This window comes from Salmo trutta, chromosome 12 (genome assembly GCF_901001165.1).
Source record: "Salmo trutta chromosome 12, fSalTru1.1, whole genome shotgun sequence".
Taxonomy (NCBI): domain Eukaryota; kingdom Metazoa; phylum Chordata; class Actinopteri; order Salmoniformes; family Salmonidae; genus Salmo; species Salmo trutta.
The window spans coordinates 15,669,926-15,693,936 of NC_042968.1; the positions used below are offsets into that span (position 1 = coordinate 15,669,926).

Consider the following 24,011-nt stretch of genomic DNA (forward strand, 5'->3'; position numbering starts at 1 on the left):
GACCGTAATTGCTGACCATAATTTCCGCATGTGAATATCAAAGATTAAGTGACAGCTTGTATGCCAATGATTAACCAAAAGACCTACTGCTTGATAATTATTGATGAATAATCCTGTATTTGCTTAATTTCATAAACATTCATTTGGTGATCATTATGAGTAAAATGATCGAAGCGCACCAGTAACACCAGAGTAGGTCACTGATGACATGGCTTTCTCTGTAGACAGCGGGATATTAACTTCAGCACCGTGGAGAGCAGCCGCCATGGAACGAGGGAGAGCCACATAGCGATTGGATAATAATGTTAAGACGCCGATATCGCGAGTAGAGAGCAGTGTGCCTATTGGTCAGGACTGATGGGACAGCAGATTCACGGACAATGATAGGACAGCTACGGCATTGGAGATGCATTATTTCCACGACCTCGTATAAAAAAGTGAAATAACAGTGATTTATTATACTTTATCTCTTCATTATCAAGCTTTGTCATTCCTCATATTCGATGAGGTGAAACTGATAGCATGCAGCCGAGGGACCGAACATTGTAAATAGCAACAGTGCGCTCAGAGCAGGAGGAGGTAAGCAGATTATGTTTCCAATGGAAGTCCGTAATGTCAGGCCTTTAGGGTCCGATGATCCCAAACAGGATGGCACTAATTTCAAAGATAAAGGGTTGACTTGAAGCGAGTACCGGTAGTATATCGGTCTATTCAGCGAATTCAAATCAAAACACCACGAATGTTAGGCTATGAAGACTCTGGCTTATTTAGTAAGTCTCCACTTTTACTCGCACACCGGAAGGATCCCAGTTCTTAAACCCTGAAGAGTCACCATTGAACCGATGCCACCAACACGTCTGTGTGTGTGTGTGTGTGTCAGCAAATCTCTTCAGTCGAATGTGACAAGTGACAACGTTGAGATTATAGATCTTGAAAACACTGGATAGAAGCTACAGTATGTCACAAGTGGTGTCACACATAAGCTGCACACTGGCATAATTGATCCATCTCTTTCTGTCAGTAGTCTTTGTCAATTATTATGTTAGGCCTACTAATATAATGTGCAAATACATTTCTCCAGTGAGTGCAAAAGCTGATTGTTACTGAGTTTTAGAATGACTGCATTTACAAAGTTATACTTTCTTTATTTGTAGGTTCAAGAGATTGAGGACCAAAACAATCTGAACAACAAAATCAACAGTCATGACTGGTAAGGATTTGCGTTAATTAAAATTGACACACAGTATGCATATGTTTTGGTACATTATCATGGTGTTCGATGAAAGTCATTTACTTTAATGTTTGGCTCTCATCAACCAACCAATCATACAAACAACATTATCTAGCCTAACATGACACACCTGCCAATGCTACCAATGTATTATTGACTCATGAAATGATTGCCATTTCTCCAGCAGAGAATAACTTCCCTCCAATACCGGGGTTCATCCCCCTGCAGCCATGTTTCTACCAGAACTTTGATGAGGAGATCCCTGAACAGCATCGCACCATGTGCAAGAGACTCTACCACCTGTGGATCTGTGAGTGCCCACTGCCCACTACCCACTGCCCACTACCCACTGCCCACTACCCACTACCCACTGCCCACTACCCACAGCCCACTACCCACTGCCCACTGCCCACTACCCACAGCCCACTACCCACAGCCTACTACCCACAGCCCACTACCCACTGCCCACTACCCACAGCCCACTACCCACAGCCTACTACCCACAGCCCACTACCCACTGCCCACTACCCACAGCCCACTACCCACAGCCCATACTAGAACAACTCTAGTCAGCCACTCTGTTATAGAGTCCACATATTTAGGGGTTATGATCTTTGATTGCACTGTTCTACTTTTTTCACACTACTGAGCTGAGCCAAGAGAGCCTAGCCAAGCTGCACTGCGCTGGCCTGATTACTCATCAACTATAGTTGCTGAAACTGTGCTGGAAAGCAACGTGTAAAAGGAAAATAAGTGTGCCAGGGCAGTACGGTTCAGGAAGCCACAATAGTGTGAAACAAGTTTCCCCTCTGTGCAGAGTTTCTGTGTAGCACTCTCTCCAGTGTAGCCTACTGTTTAGATTAGATCATTGTGGTGAACACATGGGAGCTGACAGTTAACCTCTCCCATGCCACATGGGTTGTCTTCATCCACCACAGTTATAAAGAATGACAGAGGGTGTTCTGCTGTAACTGGATATGTGTATGTCGGTGGTGGTCGGTGCCGTTTAAGATGAGGGAAGAGCATTTTTTTTAAGAGCACGAGCATGGACTAAATTATTTAGTGACGTGAATATATTTCGTATAATTTTATCTAAAAATCACTATTTACATTTTTCTGAAATTCACTGAGTATCTGCCTTCACTAGTGTATCTGTCATCCAGGCCCGTGGGATGATGCATACGCTGCTCCTTCTTCACATTTAATGACTTATCTTTTATTGTCTCTGCAGATCCCCCCCATTAAGTGATAAACATGTAAACAGGTATTCTGTACCTCTCTGTTTGCACTTACACACCAATAACAGTGTTGATGGAATAATCTGTTATGTCCTTTCTTTTGTGTGTTGTGCTTGCTCTGCATGTTTGATGTTTCTATGAGTTTATGTGTCTATGATTTCAGTCATTCTAAAATGTATTTTAACCCCTGAAACTCACCTCATTGAATAGTCACCCTTGTTACATTAGATGTATTGGTCAAGAATAGACAGGATTGTACAGAAAACTCAAAAGTATTATTTGCACAACTTAACAAATTAAAATACTTCTAGCCTTCACTTTGTTTCTTTGGCTGATATGAAAAAAGACTAATCACTTAATGGGTCTATTATTATAGCTCTGGTTGGGTTGGTAAAAGACTAATCACTTAATGGGTCTATTATTATAGCTCTGGTTGGGTTTGTAAAAGACTAATCACTTAATGGGTCTATTATTATAGCTCTGGTTGGGTTGGTAAAAGACTAATCACTTACTGGGTCTATTATTATAGCTCTGGTTGGGTTGGTAAAAGACTAATCACTTAATGGGTCTATTATTATAGCTCTGGTTGGGTTTGTAAAAGACTAATCACTTAATGGGTCTATTATTATAGCCCTGGTTGGGTTGGTAAAAGACTAATCACTTAATGGGTCTATTATTATAGCTCTGGTTGGGTTGGTAAAAGACTAATCACTTAATGGGTCTATTATTATAGCTCTGGTTGGGTTGGTAAAAGACTAATCACTTAATGGGTCTATTATTATAGCTCTGGTTGGGTTGGTAAAAGACTAATCACTTAATGGGTCTATTATTATAGCTCTGGTTGGGTTGGTAAAAGACTAATCACTTAATGGGTCTATTATTATAGCTCTGGTTGGGTTGGTAAAAGACTAATCACTTAATGGGTCTATTATTATAGCTTTGGTTGGGTTTGTAAAAGACTAATCACTTAATGGGTCTATTATTATAGCTCTGGTTGGGTTTGTAAAAGACTAATCACTTAATGGGTCTATTATTATAGCTCTGGTTGGGTTGGTAAAAGACTAATCACTTAATGGGTCTATTATTATAGCTCTGGTTGGGTTTGTAAAAGACTAATCACTTAATGGGTCTATTATTATAGCTTTGGTTGGGTTTGTAAAAGACTAATCACTTAATGGGTCTATTATTATAGCTCTGGTTGGGTTGGTAAAAGACTAATCACTTAATGGGTCTATTATTATAGCTCTGGTTGGGTTTGTAAAAGACTAATCACTTAATGGGTCTATTATTATAGCTCTGGTTGGGTTTGTAAAAGACTAATCACTTAATGGGTCTATTATTATAGCTCTGGTTGGGTTTGTAAAAGACTAATCACTTAATGGGTCTATTATTATAGCTCTGGTTGGGTTGGTAAAAGACTAATCACTTAATGGGTCTATTATTATAGCTCTGGTTGGGTTGGTAAAAGACTAATCACTTAATGGGTCTATTATTATAGCTCTGGTTGGGTTTGTAAAAGACTAATCACTTAATGGGTCTATTATTATAGCTCTGGTTGGGTTTGTAAAAGACTAATCACTTAATGGGTCTATTATTATAGCTCTGGTTGGGTTTGTAAAAGACTAATCACTTAATGGGTCTATTATTATAGCTCTGGTTGGGTTGGTAAAAGACTAATCACTTAATGGGTCTATTATTATAGCTCTGGTTGGGTTGGTAAAAGACTAATCACTTAATGGGTCTATTATTATAGCTCTGGTTGGGTTTGTAAAAGACTAATCACTTAATGGGTCTATTATTATAGCTCTGGTTGGGTTGGTAAAAGACTAATCACTTAATGGGTCTATTATTATAGCTCTGGTTGGGTTTGTAAAAGACTAATCACTTAATGGGTCTATTATTATAGCTCTGGTTGGGTTTGTAAAAGACTAATCACTTAATGGGTCTATTATTATAGCTTTGGTTGGGTTTGTTGCTTGGATGAAGGGATATCTCTTCCCTTTGTGGACCAGTAATTAAAGCTGATTGGCTGCCCGTGGCAGTTCTGTGGAGCAGGCTGGAACTGAACCTCTAGCTCACGCAGTGCTTTAAATTACAACCAATTCGTTCTTAAGAAGAGTAGGTTTGCTAGATTACTGAGACTTAGAGCAAAACAGAGAAGAGAAAGAAAATTTGGACACCTGAAGAAAGGGCACTCAAGGAACCGGAGTGGACAGAAAGTGATCATTTATCTGAGAGCTGGTTCCCTGACTGGTGTTATATTATACTTTTGCATTGTTCTACTGGTGTGTATAACAATGTGTTTTCTTGGTGGTGTGTTTTATAGTGCATGCAATCACCCTGGCTGTGAATCTGGTGGGCTGCTTTGTGTGGATGCTGGGTGGAGGGGGCGTGACAAATTTTGGCATGGCCATCATATGGTTGATTCTCTTCACCCCATGCTCCTATGCGTGCTGGTTCAGGCCCATCTACAAGGCCTTCAAGTAAGTGGATTCCAGACATATCCATAAGGTATCCAAGTACCACTAGATCCTTTTAAGCTATAACTAGGGCCCATAGTTTTTCTTGATCAGGCTATGTGATCAGGAAAACCCCCCAATCTTACTGACACCATTATGCTTTATCATAGTGATATACCATCAGTCAAGGGAAATCCGCTACCGCCAAGAGAAATGTTGAAAAGGGATTTACTTATTAACAAGTACCACACTGTATACTGTGTTGTGTGTCCGTGTACTTACAATTCCTTTTGTTGTTCTCCTAGGACGGACAGCTCGTTCAACTTCATGGCGTTCTTCTTTGTGTTCATGGCCCAGGTGGGCATCAGTATTATCCAGTGCATAGGGATCCCAGGCTGGGGAAACTGGTAAACTGGTTACACATTCAAATCACCTTCAATAATAAGCCTATTATAAATGATTATACACATGTATAAACGCTTAGAAATGTTCCATAAAGTATTATAAATGAAAGTTATTGTGTTACCGACAAACTCTCTTTAGCCAAAACATTTATGTCTTTAAAACAACAGCAGTATAACCTCCTGCATTACCACACCCCGTCATATCATTAACAATGCAATAGAAGACAGTCAGGAAATAGCCTCACTCAGAACATTTATGACTTCATTCTGTCATTAGAGTTTAAGGCTGTTAAGGGCCAAATGTCACTTTGATTAGCAGATTTAATTGTAATGGCAGCTTCCATAAAGTGTATAAATGTCAACATTCAGAAATTGATGGTTTTATGTGTGGGATATAAAACTTTTTTAAGGCTGATCCATGATATTAGCCTGCTACATGAAGTGATCATGATCGCTGTCATTTTAAATTCAACTCTTTGTTATAGCGTCATGTCTTCCACTATTTTGTGAAGTGGACTACTTTACTATTGATACCATTGCCATGACGATGAGGAGGATGATAATGGTCTTATTTTCAGCATCAATGATAGTTTTAGCTTTAACTTCAGTGCATCAGTGTTCTCATGAATAATTTCTTCTGTAGACGTACACTGAGTGTACAAAACATTAAGAACACCTGCTCTTTCTGTGACAGACTGATCAGGTGAATCCAGATGAAAGCTATGATCCCTTATTGATCCACTTCAATCAGTGTAGATGAAGGATTTTTTAAAGAAGGGTTTTTAAGTCTTGAGACTGTTGAGACATGGATTGTGTGCCATTAAGAGGGTGAATGGGCAAGACAAAATATTTAAATGCCTTTGAACGGGCTATGTTAGTAGGTGCTAGGCGCACCGGTTTGTGTCAAGAATGGTCTACCAACAAAAGGGCATCCAGCCAACTTGACACAACTGTGGGAGGCATCAACATGGGCCAGCATCCCGGTGGAACGCTTTTGACACCTTGTAGAGTCCATGCCCCATCGAACTGAGGCTGTTCTGAGGGCATAAGGGGGGGGGAAGGTGTTCCTAATGTTTGGTATACTCAGTGTACAGGCGCAAAAGGTAACTGTCTTCTTCTTCTCTACATTTCTCAGCGGCTGGCTGGCCACCATCTCTTTCTTCAGCTACAACCTTTGGATCGCCTTGCTGATGCTCATCCCCACCCTCTTTTTCACTGCCACGGCAACGCTGTCCTTCATCGCCCTCACCAAGGCAAGTTTTTATCTGTGTTCCGTCACAACCATGGGACACGTACAGCATGAAGATGTGTATGGTGATCTTTATGTCAGTCACTCATGCCCATTGTGCCGGCTGCATAGGGCAGCAACAAAGGTCTTCATTGCTCTCTGTCATCTTTATGTGCAGCCTGAAGTTTTCCTGTGGTCCCTCTGCTCCCTTTCTCCAGGTCCATAACTTCTACCGTGGCAGCGGGGGCAGCATAGGCAAGGCCCAGGAGGAGTGGACCACAGGGGCCTGGAAGAACCCCCACATCCAGCAGGCAGCGCAGCAGGCAGCTATGGGAGCCGCCACGGGGGCCATGATCCCGGACCAGCAGTACTCCAGCAACACCCCACAGTACAATGACAACCAGATGTAGGGGATAAAGTGGAGGGAGGGAAGCATGTCAAAACATGAGCAGGAGTTTGGTATCTGTTTATCCCCAAAAAGTGTGTCTTTATCACAACAGCTCTTTCTATAGGGCAGGGGTCTTCAACCTTTTTTGCCCAGGGACCCTCTCCCAGGCAAACCGGCAACCCAGGGACCCATCATACTTTAGCAATTTGTTTTCTTCTCACTTGTCTTGTCTTAGCATCAAGTGAATGATAATGTCAAGGAGAAGTAATCAACATTTAAAAAATGAATAGATTGGGTAGATCGTTTTTCATTATTGTAATTGGGAAAGGAAGTGTAAACTCTAACGTAGCCTATTAGCTTGAAAGGTAACTCCAAACACATTTTCACTAAGAGCTGCTGTTTAGCTGGCTACACAAAGGTTAGCCATATGTTAGTAAAAATGTATGTCTAAGTCAAGAAAGCTTACCAGCAGCCAGCGACACCTGACACACTGGTAGCCTATGTCAGATATTCCGGTGAGTGTAATTGGCTCCAATAAGTGTAATTTGCTTAATATTAGGAGTTAAGAAATAATGTTGACATCATTAGAAAGAAGACATTCTCCTCTTTTCTATTGTAATCATTTATTCTGTTGTTGCTAGCGATATACCCCTGCTATGGAGCACTACACTACCACACTATACCAGCTGACTCTGAACACCCATAACGTAAAGACATTTCATGTTCTCAGCATCTACACTCAATTACAGTATCTGGTTTCTACTGCGTGATGTCATATTTCTGTTTCCGCTGCTTTGTTTTGACGTGTTTTGATGTGTCCCTATCTTATGTCACTGTGTTAGCAGGGCCCTGTGGCCACATGCACACAGCACCAACTCTGCTTGTCAGAGCTCATTCGGATCACCCACTATCCTCTCCTAGATGGTCTTCGGTTTTGGTTTTTGGTAGCCTCCTCCTGCTCATGACTTGTAAAGTCATGCTCATGATATAGTATTTCAATTATAGATGAGTTTTTTACAGTAAGTTACTGGACTCTAGGTTTTGCCGTGAATAAATGTAGTCACTGGCTGTAGGAAGAGAGCCATGTAAGACTGTGTTTGAGTGCAGTACTATGAACTTTTTTTTTTTATCTACTGACATTTCAAAGCGGATAAAAATGTTTTATTACAGAATGTAGCACTGAGATAACTTTAATATTTTACCAGGAGTGTTTATGTACAGTAGGAGATAGCTTACTTGGTAATAACTATGTATTTTAAGAATGTATTACTTTGTATACTAGTGAATGCCAGCTGATTGAACAAAAAGGACTCTCCTCTGAACCATCAGGTTGCTTTGTGATTCTCAGGTAAAGCAAAGCTATAAACACTGGACACATACTGTGAATCTTTTCCCTGTACGTCCATATGTATGTTTTTGAGAGCTTATATAATATGTATTTAAAATGAAACCATAATCCTGTTGCCTCAGGGGTATTAGTTTAATTTGATTCATTCTGTAACTTGAACAAGGTATTACTGTGAGCTAAATAAGGCCAGTATGTACTGTAGTTACATTACATAGAGATGTGTAGAAAAGTACGCTCTTTTCTCTTACTTATCAATATTATTATAACCCTTTAAACTTGATATTAGAGCAGCACTCAACTACTGAATGTGTGAACGTCCTCAAAATGTCCGTATCCCACATTGTCCTACTGACATCTGAATTTCGATACTCCTGTTTTGATCATATTCGTAGTATGCAGTACCTTTGATTTAATACTGAGGAGGTAGCGAGATTTGGAAGTCCACTTCCTTTGAGTTTGGCCTGGACGTTGGTGTTGGTGTCCCTGGGGCTCACTGTCTACGCTGATATTTTTCATCGGGCTAGCTCAGAGGCTGTTTTAAAGAGCTTCAATGGAGAGATAACTGTGTGCTACCAGCTCCTAGGCCTGAGCTGAAAGACTACAGGCCAGTCGCATTTTCATTATCCACAGTCATGGAAATGGGACTTTCTTCTGAAAGTCTGAGAAGTAATGAATGAAGTAATGAATGAAGTAATGAATGCGTACCAAAACACATAACTCTTTTTAGGGGACTATTGTAAAAAATGTCTTTAGAAGAAGGCTCTCCAAGCCTGTTCCTGGAGAGCGCTACCGTTTTTGCTCCAATCCTAATCTAGCACACCCGATTCTAATAATTAGCTGGTTGATCATCTGAATCAAGTCAATGGCAACTGGGGTTGGAAGGAACACCTACAGGAGGGTATCTCCAGGAACAGGGTTGGAGAGCCCTGCTTTAGATAGACATGTAACATCTAAAGTAAATTAATCAATGTGAGCTATAAATTAATTGCTAGGATTTCTCATTGTGTTTTGTATTGAATGTCTACATGTCTTAGAGGGTGCTCTTTTTTAAACGTGTGTAGTTAACGTCTTGTCTAAGGTTGACAATGTTAGACAGCAACGTTGCATTGTATGTCTTGTTGTATGATTGTTTGACCATAGAGGGGCGCCGATGGTTCCTTTTATTTGTGTGAGAGAAAATCCCTGATATACAAGCTGCCTGCACTCAGTCGTCTGTCTATGCATATAGTAGACTTTAGGTCTATAGCTTAGTCAGTATTCAGTCAACAGCTCAATGGTTCCTGCTGTTCCCAGGTAGTAGCTACATGTGACCAGGAAGGAAGGGAGAGATAGCCTTACATATAAGTGGGCTCCAGTCAGCCACAGCCTGGCTCATACTGCCCTCCTGCCACCTCTCTCTCTCTCACAGGGGCAGATGGCTGAGCAGGCGGTCCCCGTGAACACATTACAGTGTGCTTTACGCTGTAGGGGAAAGAGAGACATTTATGGCATGTTATGGGTGCCACTTTCTCTGGGGTAGTAGGGGTTTGAAAATGACCTAAATGGGCTCGTATTGAGGGAAGGAGAGAGAGAGAGCAGTAGAAAAACAGTGTTTTCCCTGGTGTTCATTAGTTCATGTTCTAGCTAGATCACTAACCTGGCCTAATCTATATATCCCAAGGCCTCTTAACCCCTCAAGTAGCTGTATTCAACATTATTACAGAATGCACATTACTTTAGAGAAATCTCCCAAACCTATACTTCTTTTCTCTCCTACATCTAAAAGGAATCAGCTATGTGTAGGAACTGTGGTGTAAACTATGCAGATAACCCTTGACTATGGAAGGGATGTGTTAGTTGTTTGGGCTTAGATTAGCCTGCGGCTGATGTAAAGGTGTGTAGAGCGTGTTACCTTAAACTGTGATATAATCAGTATTCAATAAGCTCCATCTCTGCAGTAATCAAGCAGAAGCATTGACCAAAGTCTTGCCCTGGTACACATTCATGTGCAACCACCACAGCTCATACAGGACCAGCTGTTGCTTCTTTGTCATGTCCATGTCATTAAATGTGTGGGAGATCATTGTACCAGTGGGATTTCCTCCTTATGCTGATCATGTGAGATTGCGTGGTCATCTCAGAGAGACAACTAGACAGTATTCTGAAGCACAGTTAGAAGGGGACTTTTAATCTGAAGTGTAATTGTTACGTACATTTTAAAAATGTTGTCTTGTCATTTTATGTTTTGATTTCCCTTACGGACATTAAACAAACTCTATTCCATTTTACGCCATGAACATATATACATTTTCTGGTCTTTGTGTGTCTTGACTGTGCGTTGTTGGGAAGTGGAGTCATGGTATGAGTGTTAGTTGGACTGTCTGTTAGTTGCTGTCACTGTAATAGCTCTCCAGTCTCTCCAGTAAATATGCGTTATGAAGGTGTTGTATAATTTCAGCTGGTAGTTTTGAAAGTAGCGCTCACGAGCCAAAACTGGTCCCCGAAAATGGTGTGCTATTGTGTACAAAATCATCCATTTCATATGATATGTGACACCCCCTCCTGCAATCCGTATAATATGTTACAAATTCCAGGGGAATCTGCAGGTGCTATCAATTTGTTGACTTGAATTAATGAATTATTGATATGTACCCATTGAATCTTGAAGAATATAACTTAGAAATGCCTCATGAGCTTAGTTCAACTGTCGGTACGACCCCAAACAATTAGCTTGTTTTACTCCAATGTTTGTTAAGAAAGTAAATGTAAATCAACAAGATATAGATGAAAAACATGGTGAAAATTATATATATTTTTTATAATGAACAGTGTTAGCTCTGGTTAAATTTCTCCAGCCCTATCCCTCAGCCTTTTATCCCTGAAACAGGGAGCGGGGACATCACTTGCTACTGATTCAACTGCTATTTGCCGCTTTAAGATCCCGTTTCAATCTCTAACTTGCTGTCTGGAAGTTATTCATGTCACTTGTTTACCCACCGTCTCTGTGCAGATCGTTAATCTGCGGTCACGAAATCATCTCACAATGTACGGCACCTATTTGTTGCTATTGCCTTTTCTTCGTTTTAATCAAACATTTGCATTTCATAATTAAAATGTGATGTTGAAATACTTTCCAAAGCATTAAACACAACAAATGAAACCAAGAAAAATGTATTCTCTATCTAGTGAGAAAACCTAGTGTGAGCCTGTGCATCCAGGTGGCAGTGACCAGAGACTGCCTATAGGTGGCAGTGTTGATCCAGTGTGTGTGAGTGGTGGGCTGTTAACTGTTCAACCAGTTGTCCACTGGGGGCAGTATATGATCTGTGTTTTTCTCGCTCTGCCAGGGTATGATTTCCCCAGATACACAGCCCTGAACACAAATCCCGGATAGTCCCAGATAGTCAAGGTGATAAAAGCGATATGGCCAGCATTTACTTGTCTGGCTAATAACTTTACTCTTGGTAAACTCAAATTTACTGAGCACAATTTCACCCTGGACATCCTCTGAGAAGGTGTCTCATCATAGATTAGATTCAAAAGCCATTTAAATGGATTTATCTCTGGATGTCCCCGCTCTCCCTGCTTTCCCGCTCTCCCTGTGCTGAGAGTGATAGAATCACTCAGAGGAGCTGGAGGAGAAATGACACAGTGATATAGGCACCCAGAGGACCCACTAGCAGTCACGGACCAGCCCTGTTATTGGTATAAACATGAAAGCCATCTGTTGAATTGGGCCCACATTTTATGAAAGAACAAGTCAGATAGAGGCCTTCTGGTTAATATGAATAGCTCTGATTGGCAGCTATGGAATTGCATCATTGATTCATAAACAACTAAGGTTGTATAGTGATAGTGCATATCATAGCATGTTATAAGCATTTAGTAACATTAATAGTATTTAGACAGTTGCTATTTTTAACACATTGTTTTGGCTTTCATGATAGTGTAGTAGACATGACTAGACCAGGAACTCAGCTTAGCAACATCTCACCCAGGTCTTAGCGAAGATGTGAAAACTGCTCTCGGTGTTGAATTTACAACATAAAGTCAATAGCCATTCCTCAAAATGTGTCGGCATAAACTTTTGACCTGGCTGAGTATCCCCTTCCGCCTTCAATGTTTTGATTACAGTTACCATGGCAAACTGCAAAAAATTCCCTCATACAGTAAACACGTCTCTTCCCCATGATCAGTCAAGCTTACATGAGAGGAGAGGGCGGTGGAGGGCAGTGTGAAGAAGGAGGGGGGTCCACACAGAGGCCACAGTGTATGACCTGGAGCAGGCCGAACACAGAGGGGCTTTATGTGCTACCAGTCAGCAGAGAGACAGACAGAGAGTTCCACTTCAGGCTGTTATAAACGCTCCCAGGGACCTGGGCTGAGGGCTCACACCCTGGCTACTGCTAAACCATGCTCTAAGAGGTGTGTGTCTGTGGTCACTTACCTAAACCAAACCTGGACTCTCTGGGATCACTCAGGCGTGTGGTGAGTCACCTGGAACATGGTGGAGCTGAAGATCAGTTTAGGTGTGACCTGGTCTCAGTTGACCTTGTAGACCAGGCCTCTTGGAAGGCCAGACATTGGTTTCTCTCATTTAGCTGCTCATTAAGATAAATACATCAGCAGCTCAGCGGTAAACTAACAGAGTGATTAATGTTTAGTAGAAGGCACACAGAAGGCAGTATGGCAAACCCACAGGCATCCTCTGTTCTTATTTTCTTGAGTTTAACTTAAAAGGATGTGTTCCGGAGACACAGGCAAACACACACACTCTCTCCAAGAGTAGCAGTGATCATGTGGTAAGAATTCCCAACTCAGCTCATCTTCTCACGCACATCACGAGATGGATAGAGCAGCCAGCCAAGAACTAAGGAGGGGTCACCAAGCTGTCTGGAGTCAGGCCACGTTACTCAGCTACAGAAAAGACCGCTGCCGCCACCGGGGTGTGAAATCACCCATCTGACGATGGGAGGCGTCCCATTGACACCCAGAGGAGACAGGGATATTACAGGCTGTAGTGTAGAATGAGTCCACTGAAATATGGTGCCGTCAGAGGATGGGGGACACTGAGCAGAGGGGCGCGGGCGGCTGCAGCCGAGGCTCCATCACTCCCTGTGGCTGACTTCATCAGCTTTCCCTGTGGAGCCCATTGGGAAGGATGACGTCTGCAGACATTCTGTATATACATACATACAGACAGATATATCGCTCACTAACTGGGGGAGTCCTATCTCGCCTCCTGAACATCCAGTCATTAGTTTCAATTGTCTGGGACCATAAACACGAATATCCCAACTTCAATTTCTTCCCCTTTCAAAGAAGGGGAGTCTTAATGAGAATGTATTGCCCTGTTGTTGCAGCCGTGCAGTCGTTCGGACTCCCAGGGATACGAAGGAACGAGACATTTGCATACTCCTTAAAATTGATGAGGGGGGAAATTGAGAGAACCTAAGTTTTAAGAAGAATACATCTTTGCCTCAGACACCAAAACCGGTGCCAGATGTTTCAGAGATGAGGCACGAGGCATTTAAACTGTCAGGCTGGGCACTCGAGTGTGTCGTCAGTCTACTACTCAAGCTGCTTCGCAGCCTCCTATAACGCCCATCGCTTTCGATGCAGAGCGCTAACACAAAAAGTGAGATGTTTGTTATCTCAGATATATACGGCACACTCTGCTCCGTATAAAATATGTACAGGATGAGACAGGATGAGCCATTATCAAAACAAATGAGCCAGTGACTGCAGCTGCATGTAAATCAGAACATAATTTTGTTCACTGTTCAAATGATGGAAATATTTGTTTTCTTCTTGACTTACACTGAGCTCACTCAGTCATTGCTCCCTTTCTCTCCATCCAACCTGGACTCAGGGGTAGATGCATCAAGGAAACGGAAATCCAGGATACAGATTATACTAATTTGTGTCCCGGATTTCCGTTTACTATGTTGCATCTATCCCTATGTATTGTAGGGGTATGGTATGTATCAGGGCGGTCTGTAACCCTTTACTGCAGTCGAACCATTCAAAGTGACCTCTTGTGGCCTCATGGGTGGAATGTTATTCATATTTTTGTACAGAAAATCCAGTGTTTCTATGTCAAACCTTTTTTTTTATATTTAATTCTGTGATGTATATAAACTGTAATTTTGGGACGTTAACTCAACATTTAAAAACATTTCAACTCTACACTGAGTGTATAAAACATTAAGGACACCTTCCTAATATTGAGTTGTACCCCCCTTTGCCCTCAGAAGAGCCTCAATTTGTCAGGCATGGTGTTGAAAGCGTTCCACAGGGATGCTGGCCCATGTTGGCCCATTTTGACTCCAATGCTTTCCATGTCTCAATTTTCTCAAGGCTTAAAAAAAAAATCCTTCTTTAACCTGTCTCCTCCCCTTCATCTATACTGATTAAAGTGAATTTAACAAGTGACAGCAATAAGAGATCATAGCTTTCACCTGGATTCACCTGGTCAGCCTATGTCATGGAAAGAGCAGGTGTCCTTAATGTTTTGTACATTCAGTGTATATCTGACATGGTACAGGGGTCTTCTTTGTGTTAAGCCCATAACCATGTGTGTGAGGTGTATACTTTTGTTTCAATGTAGATTTGTTTATGATGACCTGATTTAGCCCACTGCAAAAAAAGGTTTTAAGATGAGAGATTGCATTTTTTGAATGAGCATGGCCTTATTTATATTATAGCATATTGGATGACTGTCATTCATTTTCCATTCACCCAGTTCAATGTAACATCGACAGGTTTAGGCTACTACATGATACTCTAATTTTCCCTATTCCCATCATGAGGTTGCTACAACCTAGCCTATGGATGAAAGTTTACAATATAGGTGCACAGATCGAGAGGACAATTTGAATAATCAAGGTGACAGACAGTGACACATTCAATACCATATTGCACATGCTTGCCTGCATCTAGCTGATCTAGGGTGTAATCATTAGTCTAACAGTTGCAAACGAGACTTTCTATTGGACAAATACCTGTATGTTTATCCCCATTTCATTCCGTTTGCTTCCGTTTACAGTTTTTTACAATCGCTAGGACCCATTTCTCAATACCTGGTCACTTTTTCAAAACTCTTAACTAACTCTCAGATTGGCACAGCAGTTAATTTCCCATCCAAAATGCCATAAAAATACCAAAACACTCATACATGTCTCAAATCAACTCCTTCTGCCATAACACTGACGAAGGTTGTCACCCAACAAGCCCACGTTGTCACTCATAAAACAATGACCTAAACAACACTAACAACAGGTAGCATAACACAATGTTTTCTTCACAAAACAAGAATGACACCTCTCTACTGTTTAGAATTCACTGCAGTATATGTTACAGGAATGTATCAGACAGGATGCAATATGCTTCAATATGTTTTATGTCATTTTATGGCATTGAGTGATTCCAAAATACAAGAATGTCATATGCATTTGGCCACAGGTTCTCATCCACGTCACATCTTATGTCATCTTGGGCAATACACCTAGGAAAGAATCTTTTGGCATGTCTGGTCCTTACCTGGCAATCTTCTACAGATATGTCCAGGCATCCAGCATTCATTGCGTCCAGGAGGGACGTTTGATCATGTGGATGGTGGTCATAAACCTTCCACCTCCATGAGGAAAATAATTCCACTATGGGGTTGAGGAATAGAGAGTAAGGAAGGAGGAAAAGTGACATCATCCTGGGATGGGCTGCAAACCCTTCTGTGACTGCACGGGACTGGTGAAATGCCACATTGTCCCATACAATTACAAACGTTGGCCGATTTGGCCTCACTGCAACCCTTTCCTCACCTGGCACAACCCTTCCATAGAGGTCATCCAGGAACTAAATGAGACGCTCGGTGTTGTATGGCCCAATTAGCGGTTTGTGTAACAGCAATCCATCAGAGGATATTGCTGCACACATTGTGATGTTGGCACCCCTCTGGCCCGGGACATCCACTGTGGCTCTTTTTCCAATCACATTCCTTCCTCGACACTGAATATGTGGGGTGTTTGCCTGGCTTCAATCTCCATGACTATCTAAAATAAATCCACAAGGCAACATAAGAGTTAGGCTATTACGCTAGTTTACATTATACCTTAAAACATGCCATTGTGTGCCTCTGCCCTGTTTAGTTTTGTATTTTATAGTCATCTTACCTGGACTTATTGGTTCCTGAGTTGCCTGACTCGTTCAGAGTTCCTCTCAAAGGGGACAGTGTACAACTGCTTCAGCCTCACTTGATGTTGTTTCAGGACTCTAGAAATATTTGTTATGCTTACATTGTCTGCCAACACTCATCCCAAATCCCTGAGTTTTATGCCATTGTTTCTGATGACCATATCAACGATTGCGGTTTCCTGCACATCAGTGAAAATCCTACCTCTCCCGCCTGTAGGATGTAACCGTTGGGTCCTAAGCAGAAATAAAAAACAATTACAACTACACACAAGTAGGTTTGGAGGCTTTGCTCAATTTACATCTGTAATGTGCAGTTCAGTCAGATGCCCTTGCAGAATGCACATCTTACCTGTTGTTTTGCCGGAAATTTCTCAGAATAGATGCCACTGTTGAGCGTTGCAGATTTGGCTGCACTCTCAGACCAGCCTCTCTCATTAATAGATCATGATTTATTACATGATCAATTGTAGTAGCCCTAATCTCATCTGAGACTACAGCTCTTGATCTTCCTCTCAGTCTTCTTCCACCACGCATACGTACTCCTCTCCCTCTCCCAGCCACTCTTCTTCCTCTGTCAGCCACTTCTCTATCTCTGGCTGGGTTCATGTTTACATTACAGTACAGCATTATTCCTAAGATGTCCCCTTTTGTATAGATGGTAATGTAATTGAAAGACTAACACCTGTGTAGGTGTTCAGCTACAATGGGAATCAGCTGTGGTTGGTCTAATTGTTTTGATAGTATTTCATTTTTTTGATTTATAATATATTTCAATACGGTATTACTGTAGAAATGTAGCAAATTTATGTCTTATTGTGTTATTTTAGGTTTTGAACTTAAGTTTAACAGTTTTGAAAAGAGTATGTTAACATGTGCAAATTGGCCTGTAGGTACATAGAGTTTTGGTGGTGGTTGTGTCTGAGTGAGAAAAGTGTTCATGAAAATTGAAAGATGTAGTCATTGAATGCATTTTGTGCCAAAGCAATGAAAAATGATCCATCGTTTAGGCCACATAGACTGGTGTTATGCTCACTGTGTGAAGAGTTTTGAAAAAGTGAACTAAATATTGAGAAATGGGTCCTAGCAATTGTAAAAAAAACTGTAAGAAACGTTTTTCAACAAAATCGACGGAATTACTAAATCCTTGATCACATGCAAACACAGTTCATTTTCATAGCAGCCACATACAAACAGCATGATCATTTTGCTTGTTGTAGAACTCCTTCTCACAACTACGTGCTCTCCACCTCTAACCTTTTCTTTTCGCTTGTGGATTTCAGTGCACAACACATCAGCTGTCTGTGACCAGACAAAAAAAAACTTTCCAAGCCAAACCTTCATATCACAACCACTAACAAATATACATAGCCTACATCGTTGTCAACGACCCGCTCCAAGCAGTTACACAGGCGGTCCCCTGTGGCAATAAATGAATAAGACCAAAACCTTGACTTGGAAGAGTTCCAGTGTTGGAAAGCCATAGCCAGCTAGCTAACATAGCATTCCTCTCTGTTTGAGTATGCTAAACTAGCTAGCTGCAATCGTTAGTGAAAGTGAAAAAAATATAACAAAATATCTCTCTCTCTCGTTTCTCTTTAATTTTTTAAGAAATGAATTTGCTCAGAACTGTTCAACTATTGTCTTCCTCTCTCTTTGAGTCAACTTCTCACCACATTTTATGCACTGCAGTGCTAGATAGCTTTCAATACTAGATTAATTATCTGATCCTTTAATTGGAGGGACAACATGTCAGTTCATACTGCAAGAGCTCTGAGATGTTGGAGGACATTCTCCAGAAGTTGTTATAATTACTCTGTAAGTCTATAGAAGGGGGTGAGAACCATGAGCCTCTTAGGTTTTGTATTCAAGTCAATGTACACCGAGGAGGACGGAAACTAGCAGTCCTCCGGCTACACCATGGTGCTGTTGAGGCTACTGTAGAAACTTCATTGCAAAACAGTGTGTTTTAATCAATTATTTGGTGACATGTAAATATATTTTAGTATAGTTTTAACTAAAAAGGATAACTTTTTTATGTTCCGCTATTTTAATTTGTATGAAATTCACAGAGGAGGATGGTCCTCCCCTTCCTCCCCTGGGGAGCCTCCACTGGCATGTATTCATTTGTGGATGTCCATCATCCATTTTGTATATCATACGAATTACAATTCCTGTGATATGTTACAAATTACAATTCCTATGATATTTTACGAATTGCAATTCATAAATATGTTACTATTTTCAATATGTATATGTTACGAATATCAATTTGTTGTGGCTAACGTTAGCTAGGTGGCTAGGGGGTTAACGCTAAGGTTAACTAGGTGGCTAATGTTATCTAGGATAGGGGTTAGGGGTTAATGGAGGGTTAGGAGTAAATGATAGGGAAAGGGTTAGCTAATATGATAATTAGTTGAAAAGTAGCTGAAAAGTAGTAAATAGTTGCAAAGATGCTAAATAGCTAAAATGCTAAAGCTAGACGTTTGCGTTATATGCAGACCCATTCACCCAGACCAACCACCCTCTTTAAGTTTAAAGTAACCTTCTTTCTTATGCAACCATATCAAACGTAATGTCACGACTTCCACCGAAGGTGGCTCCTCTCCCTGTTCGGGCGGTGCTCGGCGGTCGTCGTCGCCGGCCGACTAGCTGCCACCGATTCTTTTTCCTTTTCGTTTGTGTCTGTCTGTTTTTGCACACCTGTGTTCAGTTAGTTTATTTCGGTGGGTTTATCTACACCCCGCTGTATGCTAGGCTTTGTGCGGGATTGTTTGTATGTATTTCATGTTAGGGGTGTGTGCCTGCACCACAGGGTTTCGATTTGTTTCGGTAGTGTTACCGTGTTTTTTCGAGACTTTGTTTTAGGAGTTGAGGTTTCTCCTCCGTGTGTGCAATAAGTTTCCCTGTGGGTGGCGACTTCGTTTGTGCGTGTTTTTCCCTCTTGTTTGTACTGTGAGTTCGGGACCACCTTATTAAACGTTTTGTGCCACTGGAACTTCTTTGCTCTCCTGCTCCTGATTCCTACACCCCCCCTCCTACTAGGAGGCATTGTTACATGTAACATATCATGCTAATTTGAGTGTCCTGAATTTACATTTACTATATTACATCTAGTCTATCAGACCAGGCTGCTCCATCTCTCCTTCTCCTGCGCTTTCTTCCCTCCTTTCCCAAAGACAATCTCTCCTTTCTCTTCAACCACAGAGCAACATGTTTATCCTCCCTGAAAATGAAGGTGAGCCTTTATTCATTGAATTAAGTTGAAAAGCGCAGGAACAGCCAGAAGATGAATTACCTGTGGCCTTGATGTTGTGCCACAGAATATATGTTCAGCAGGAAGGCTCTGCAGAATGAGACTGCATGTCTGGGGGATATTTTTTGGCAGTGTCTAGTTGCATAATAATTCCTTTTCTCTCCTTCCTCTAAATTCAATAATCCTCACCAAGAGAATGCTTGAGTGGGGAGAAGAGCAGTCTCAAGTTATGTCTTCAAGCCTTGTCTCAAATTATGGTCAAATTATTTTGGAATGCTTAGTGAGCTTGTAGGTAGTTAGTTCTATCATTGATCTGAGTGTAAGTAAGGGTAGAATGCTAAGGCCAAGTCAGAACACTTAGAAGCTTTATAACTGTGTCAGAGGAAGTAAGATGGTAAAGACCAAAGATGGACTAATGAATATTGATGGAAAGGAGACAGACAGGCAGAGGCAGGCAGAGATACATAGACAGGCCATGGAATGAAGATCCATGTAGCTATGACATGATTAAGTGTTCCGTGACTGGTTATTAGATAGATCAATTACCTGTCCACTCCCTCTGGCCTCGTGGGAATTTTAATAGATGGATCTCTAGGACAGTAAGCTGTCCTGTACCTCTCCTATGTGTGTGAATGGACCTCAACTTTGTCCTGAGTGACTATGACACCCTCACAATGAGGATATTGTCAGATTTAACTCTGCAACACTGTACAGCTCACCATGTATTTTACAAGTCACTCATCACCCTCATCGACCCTCCTCACACCCACTGCTTCCTTTTCTAGAGCCTAAGAAGTACAAGACCTCGGTTGATCCCCATAGAGCCATGCCTGTGGCATGAGAGTTCTTAGAGGCCAAAATGTGTTCCCAATGTTTACACAAACTGAATCACATGCCATAACTTGGATTACATTCACACTTGTCCATTTTTAATGTAGAGCCTAGAAATGCCTCCCCACCCTCCCCAGGCTGTATCACATCCGGCCGTGATTGGGAGTCCCATACAGTGGGCCGCGCACAAATGGCCCAGCGTCATTCGGGTTTGGCCGGTGTAGGCCGTCATTGTAAATAAGAATTAGTTCTTAACTGACTTGCCTAGTTAAATAAAGGTTCAATAAAATAAAAATAAAATACAAAAATAAAGCTGATGTCAAAACTCACTGCCGTGTATTCTGTTACACTGTCCTCTCTTTCCAGCAAGCACGCACACAGACACACACACACACACGCACACACACGCACACACACACACACACACAATAATCTGGAGGACTTTTTTAGAAGTGTCTGTGTACCGTAAGGAAAAGGCTGAGAGCATCCTGAACAAATAGCCATCACAGAGAGGAAGTCCCCTCAGAGTGGTCAGGGTAATACAGGGACAAACAGGAGGAACATAACAACCATGGGGATGACACAGGAAATATTGGACATTTTGTTCTCCGGAGATGAGAAATATTTTCATTCCGACTGATGACAATACTTACTGAACAAACACTACTGACTATCGTCACCCAACATATTCAAATCGTAATTCTTTACGCAATCATGATAAAACAATTGCCTTTAAGGTCCAATGCAGCTGTTTTTATCTCAATATCAAACATTTCTCGGTAACAATTAAGTACCTTACTGTGATTGTTTTACAGTTTTTAACAAACACTTTGGCACTAATTTCAGAACCTTGTGGTCATTTTTCAAAACTCTAGACACAAAACTCAAAACAGTCATCACTTGTAACACAGGCAGTCCAATGTTTAAAGAAACCTTGCACTTGCAGAATCATTGGTTCAAATAACTTATTTATCATGAAATACCATAGGAACATTCATTTAGATCACCCACACACAAGATACCGATAGTTTCACTGTATAGTTGTTCGTTAAATCATTAAATATTGTAGTACAAAATATGTGATACATGTTTCATTATGCTACTACACGTAAATACATCACTGTAAAAGGACTAGTAGAAAGAATACTACAGACACAGTGGAATCATTGAACAAAATATTACATGTATTGATGAAATACAATAAAATCACAATATAGGTTTCTTTGAATCAAAGCTAAAATGATTAGCTACAAAAAAAGAAAAAACAGTTAAAGGTCAACTGCAGTGTTCCTCACCTGGCTTACTGTAAAAAGCAAAACAATAGATTGATTACTGTACTTCTACTGTACTTCCATCAACCCTGTCTTGTGGATTTGGCCACAGGTTTTCATCCACATCACAATGGATGTTTTCATTAGCCAAACATCTTGGGAAGAATCTTCGGGCGAATCCAGGCCTGATACTGGTCTGCTGTGATGTCATTGCATGCGTCATCCATGGCCTGGAGAAGGGCGGCTTGTTCGTGAGGGCACCTATCATATACCTTCCACCTCCATATGGAGAAAAATTCCTCAATTGGGTGAAGGAAAGGAGAGTATGGGGGTAAGTACAGGGTGGTAAATTGTGGATCGGCCTGAAACCATGCTTGCACCATTTGAGCCTGTTGGAACCTGACATTATCCCACACAATTACATAGGTCATGCCATCAGCTCTACAGACCTGATTTAGCTCATCAAGGAAGGCTACATTCGAACAGCGAATCAGGTGGAGCTTTAGATGTTGTTCGACCAAACATTAGAACAGGCAAGATGAGTAATCTAGGCAACTTTGACCGTGGTAGGATTGTTGATGCCACACATGGTGATTCCATGATCTAAACATGGAATATTGTTTGTCAGTTTCCATAAAACTATGCATTAAGAGTAATGCAACAGTTACTTATCATTTTGATCAGTTGTATCAACTGATAGTTAGATCACTGTAATGAAATGAATAGACAGTCATCTCAGATGTAATGTGTGAATTGCATTTTGAAATGGTAATACTTTGATGTTAAGTTGTGTAATTTTGAACAGGTAATTTTAGTTCAATGAACAAATGATCTTATCTTTATGTGTATTGTATCCAAGCAATTGGAAAAAGTGTTAGAGTTTTGAAAAATGTGCATTTTGATCATTGGTTGTGAGTTTTTTGTGTCTAGAGTTTTGAAAAATGACATCAAGGTTCCGAAATTAGTGCCAAAGTGATTGTAAAAAACTGTAATTTAAAATGGTAAAAAAAAAATAGCTTCTTAGCAAAGAACAATTTCTCAAGCAAGAATTTTGCTCGGACTGTCTGGGCGTTGTTTGAGTGGGGAGAGGGAAACTGAAAATTTGCTGATATTGGCAGAGAGGTTTGGAACTCTCTTTGTTATTGGTCTATTAACTAATTTACCGCATGGTGATGTCACCATGTAAAGCCAAAACTCCCTCCCACCAAAACAGGCTGATATTTCAGGCGGTCTTTTCAAACAGCTCTCATACTAAAAGGGCATTGATCATTATCACTATTTTCACAATTTCACATTATTATTCCAACCTTATAGTATGGAAATATATATAAAATACAGGTAAATCTCATTTTTGACTGCACCGGGCCTTTCAAGTATTACAGTAAAAGTAAAGTTGAAGTGAGTTTAACAGAGGGCAAATCCATGTTTTTAAAATCTTATCCTGCTGCATTAGTAATACAGGAAAAGTATCGGCCAGACTGTTACACAGGCAAACAGTCCCTTCCTCACAGTATGAATCTAGGCTGCTCCACACTCCTGGTGAGACAAGCCTGTGAAATATCCTCAAACACTTCCACTCAGACTCAGCCTCTGTGTGTGTGTGTGCGTGTGTGTGTGTGTGTGTGTGTGTGTGTGTGTGTGTGTGTGTGTGTGTGTGTGTGTGGGTTGTGTCTGTTCTCTTCTCCTTTCATTCTCTTCCATTGGGTTTTTCAAAGAAACTAAATCAACTCTTCTTTGTTTGGAGAACCTTCTAATAACCCTTTCTACTGAAGGTGATTGTTCCTTTTAGGAAGTCTTCAAAAGGGTGGATATTGCTTGCTGTGATATGTCCTATACTCCCTACTCAGGCTTTCCTGTTACCTCTTGTTGCTTTAAGTGTGTATCACTAACCCACATATTTGTAGTCTAGTTAGATTGGCCTGTACTGTGGGGTCAGGAATGCTCAGTAAAATAAGCCGTAGCCCTTCAGCTGCTGTTGGAAAAGCATCATTATAGAGAAACACGTCAACAAATGTTACTTTTCATTATTGGGGTCATTTGAGAAAGCTTTTGCTTTTTATAAAAAAGGCTACACTTATTTTTGTTTCTTTACCGAAGGCACTGTGTGTCCATACCCATATTCTTATATGGACATTATGGCATTGGATGCCCATAATGATGTTGAAATGTAAAGCCAACCCAACCAAGC

General features: G+C 41.0%; 1 protein-coding gene across 2 annotated transcripts; it reads left to right on the top strand.

The window, feature by feature from the left end:
* Positions 1-398: 398 nt before the first annotated feature.
* Positions 399-10,563, top strand: LOC115203007 (secretory carrier-associated membrane protein 5). Of its 2 annotated transcripts, none has more exons than XM_029767257.1 (7): positions 399-579; positions 1,155-1,210; positions 1,416-1,541; positions 4,796-4,952; positions 5,234-5,335; positions 6,468-6,585; positions 6,779-10,563. In XM_029767257.1, exons 2-7 carry the CDS (start codon positions 1,204-1,206, stop codon positions 6,968-6,970), a joined length of 702 nt encoding a protein of 233 aa, XP_029623117.1. In that variant the 5' UTR covers positions 399-579; positions 1,155-1,203; the 3' UTR covers positions 6,971-10,563. The 2 variants fall into 2 exon arrangements, with proteins under 2 accessions (XP_029623117.1, XP_029623118.1); XM_029767258.1 differs by having other exon boundaries at positions 1,419-1,541.
* The last annotated feature ends 13,448 nt before the right edge of the window (positions 10,564-24,011 follow it).

What these genes read in the sequence shown, in the direction of transcription:
- LOC115203007 (XM_029767257.1), top strand. An exon ending in ACTCTACCACCTGTGGATCT is followed by an intron (nt 1,542 to 4,795) that starts GTGAGTGCCCAC and finishes TGTGTTTTATAG; the next exon opens with TGCATGCAATCACCCTGGCT. An exon ending in ATCCCAGGCTGGGGAAACTG is followed by an intron (nt 5,336 to 6,467) that starts GTAAACTGGTTA and finishes TACATTTCTCAG; the next exon opens with CGGCTGGCTGGCCACCATCT.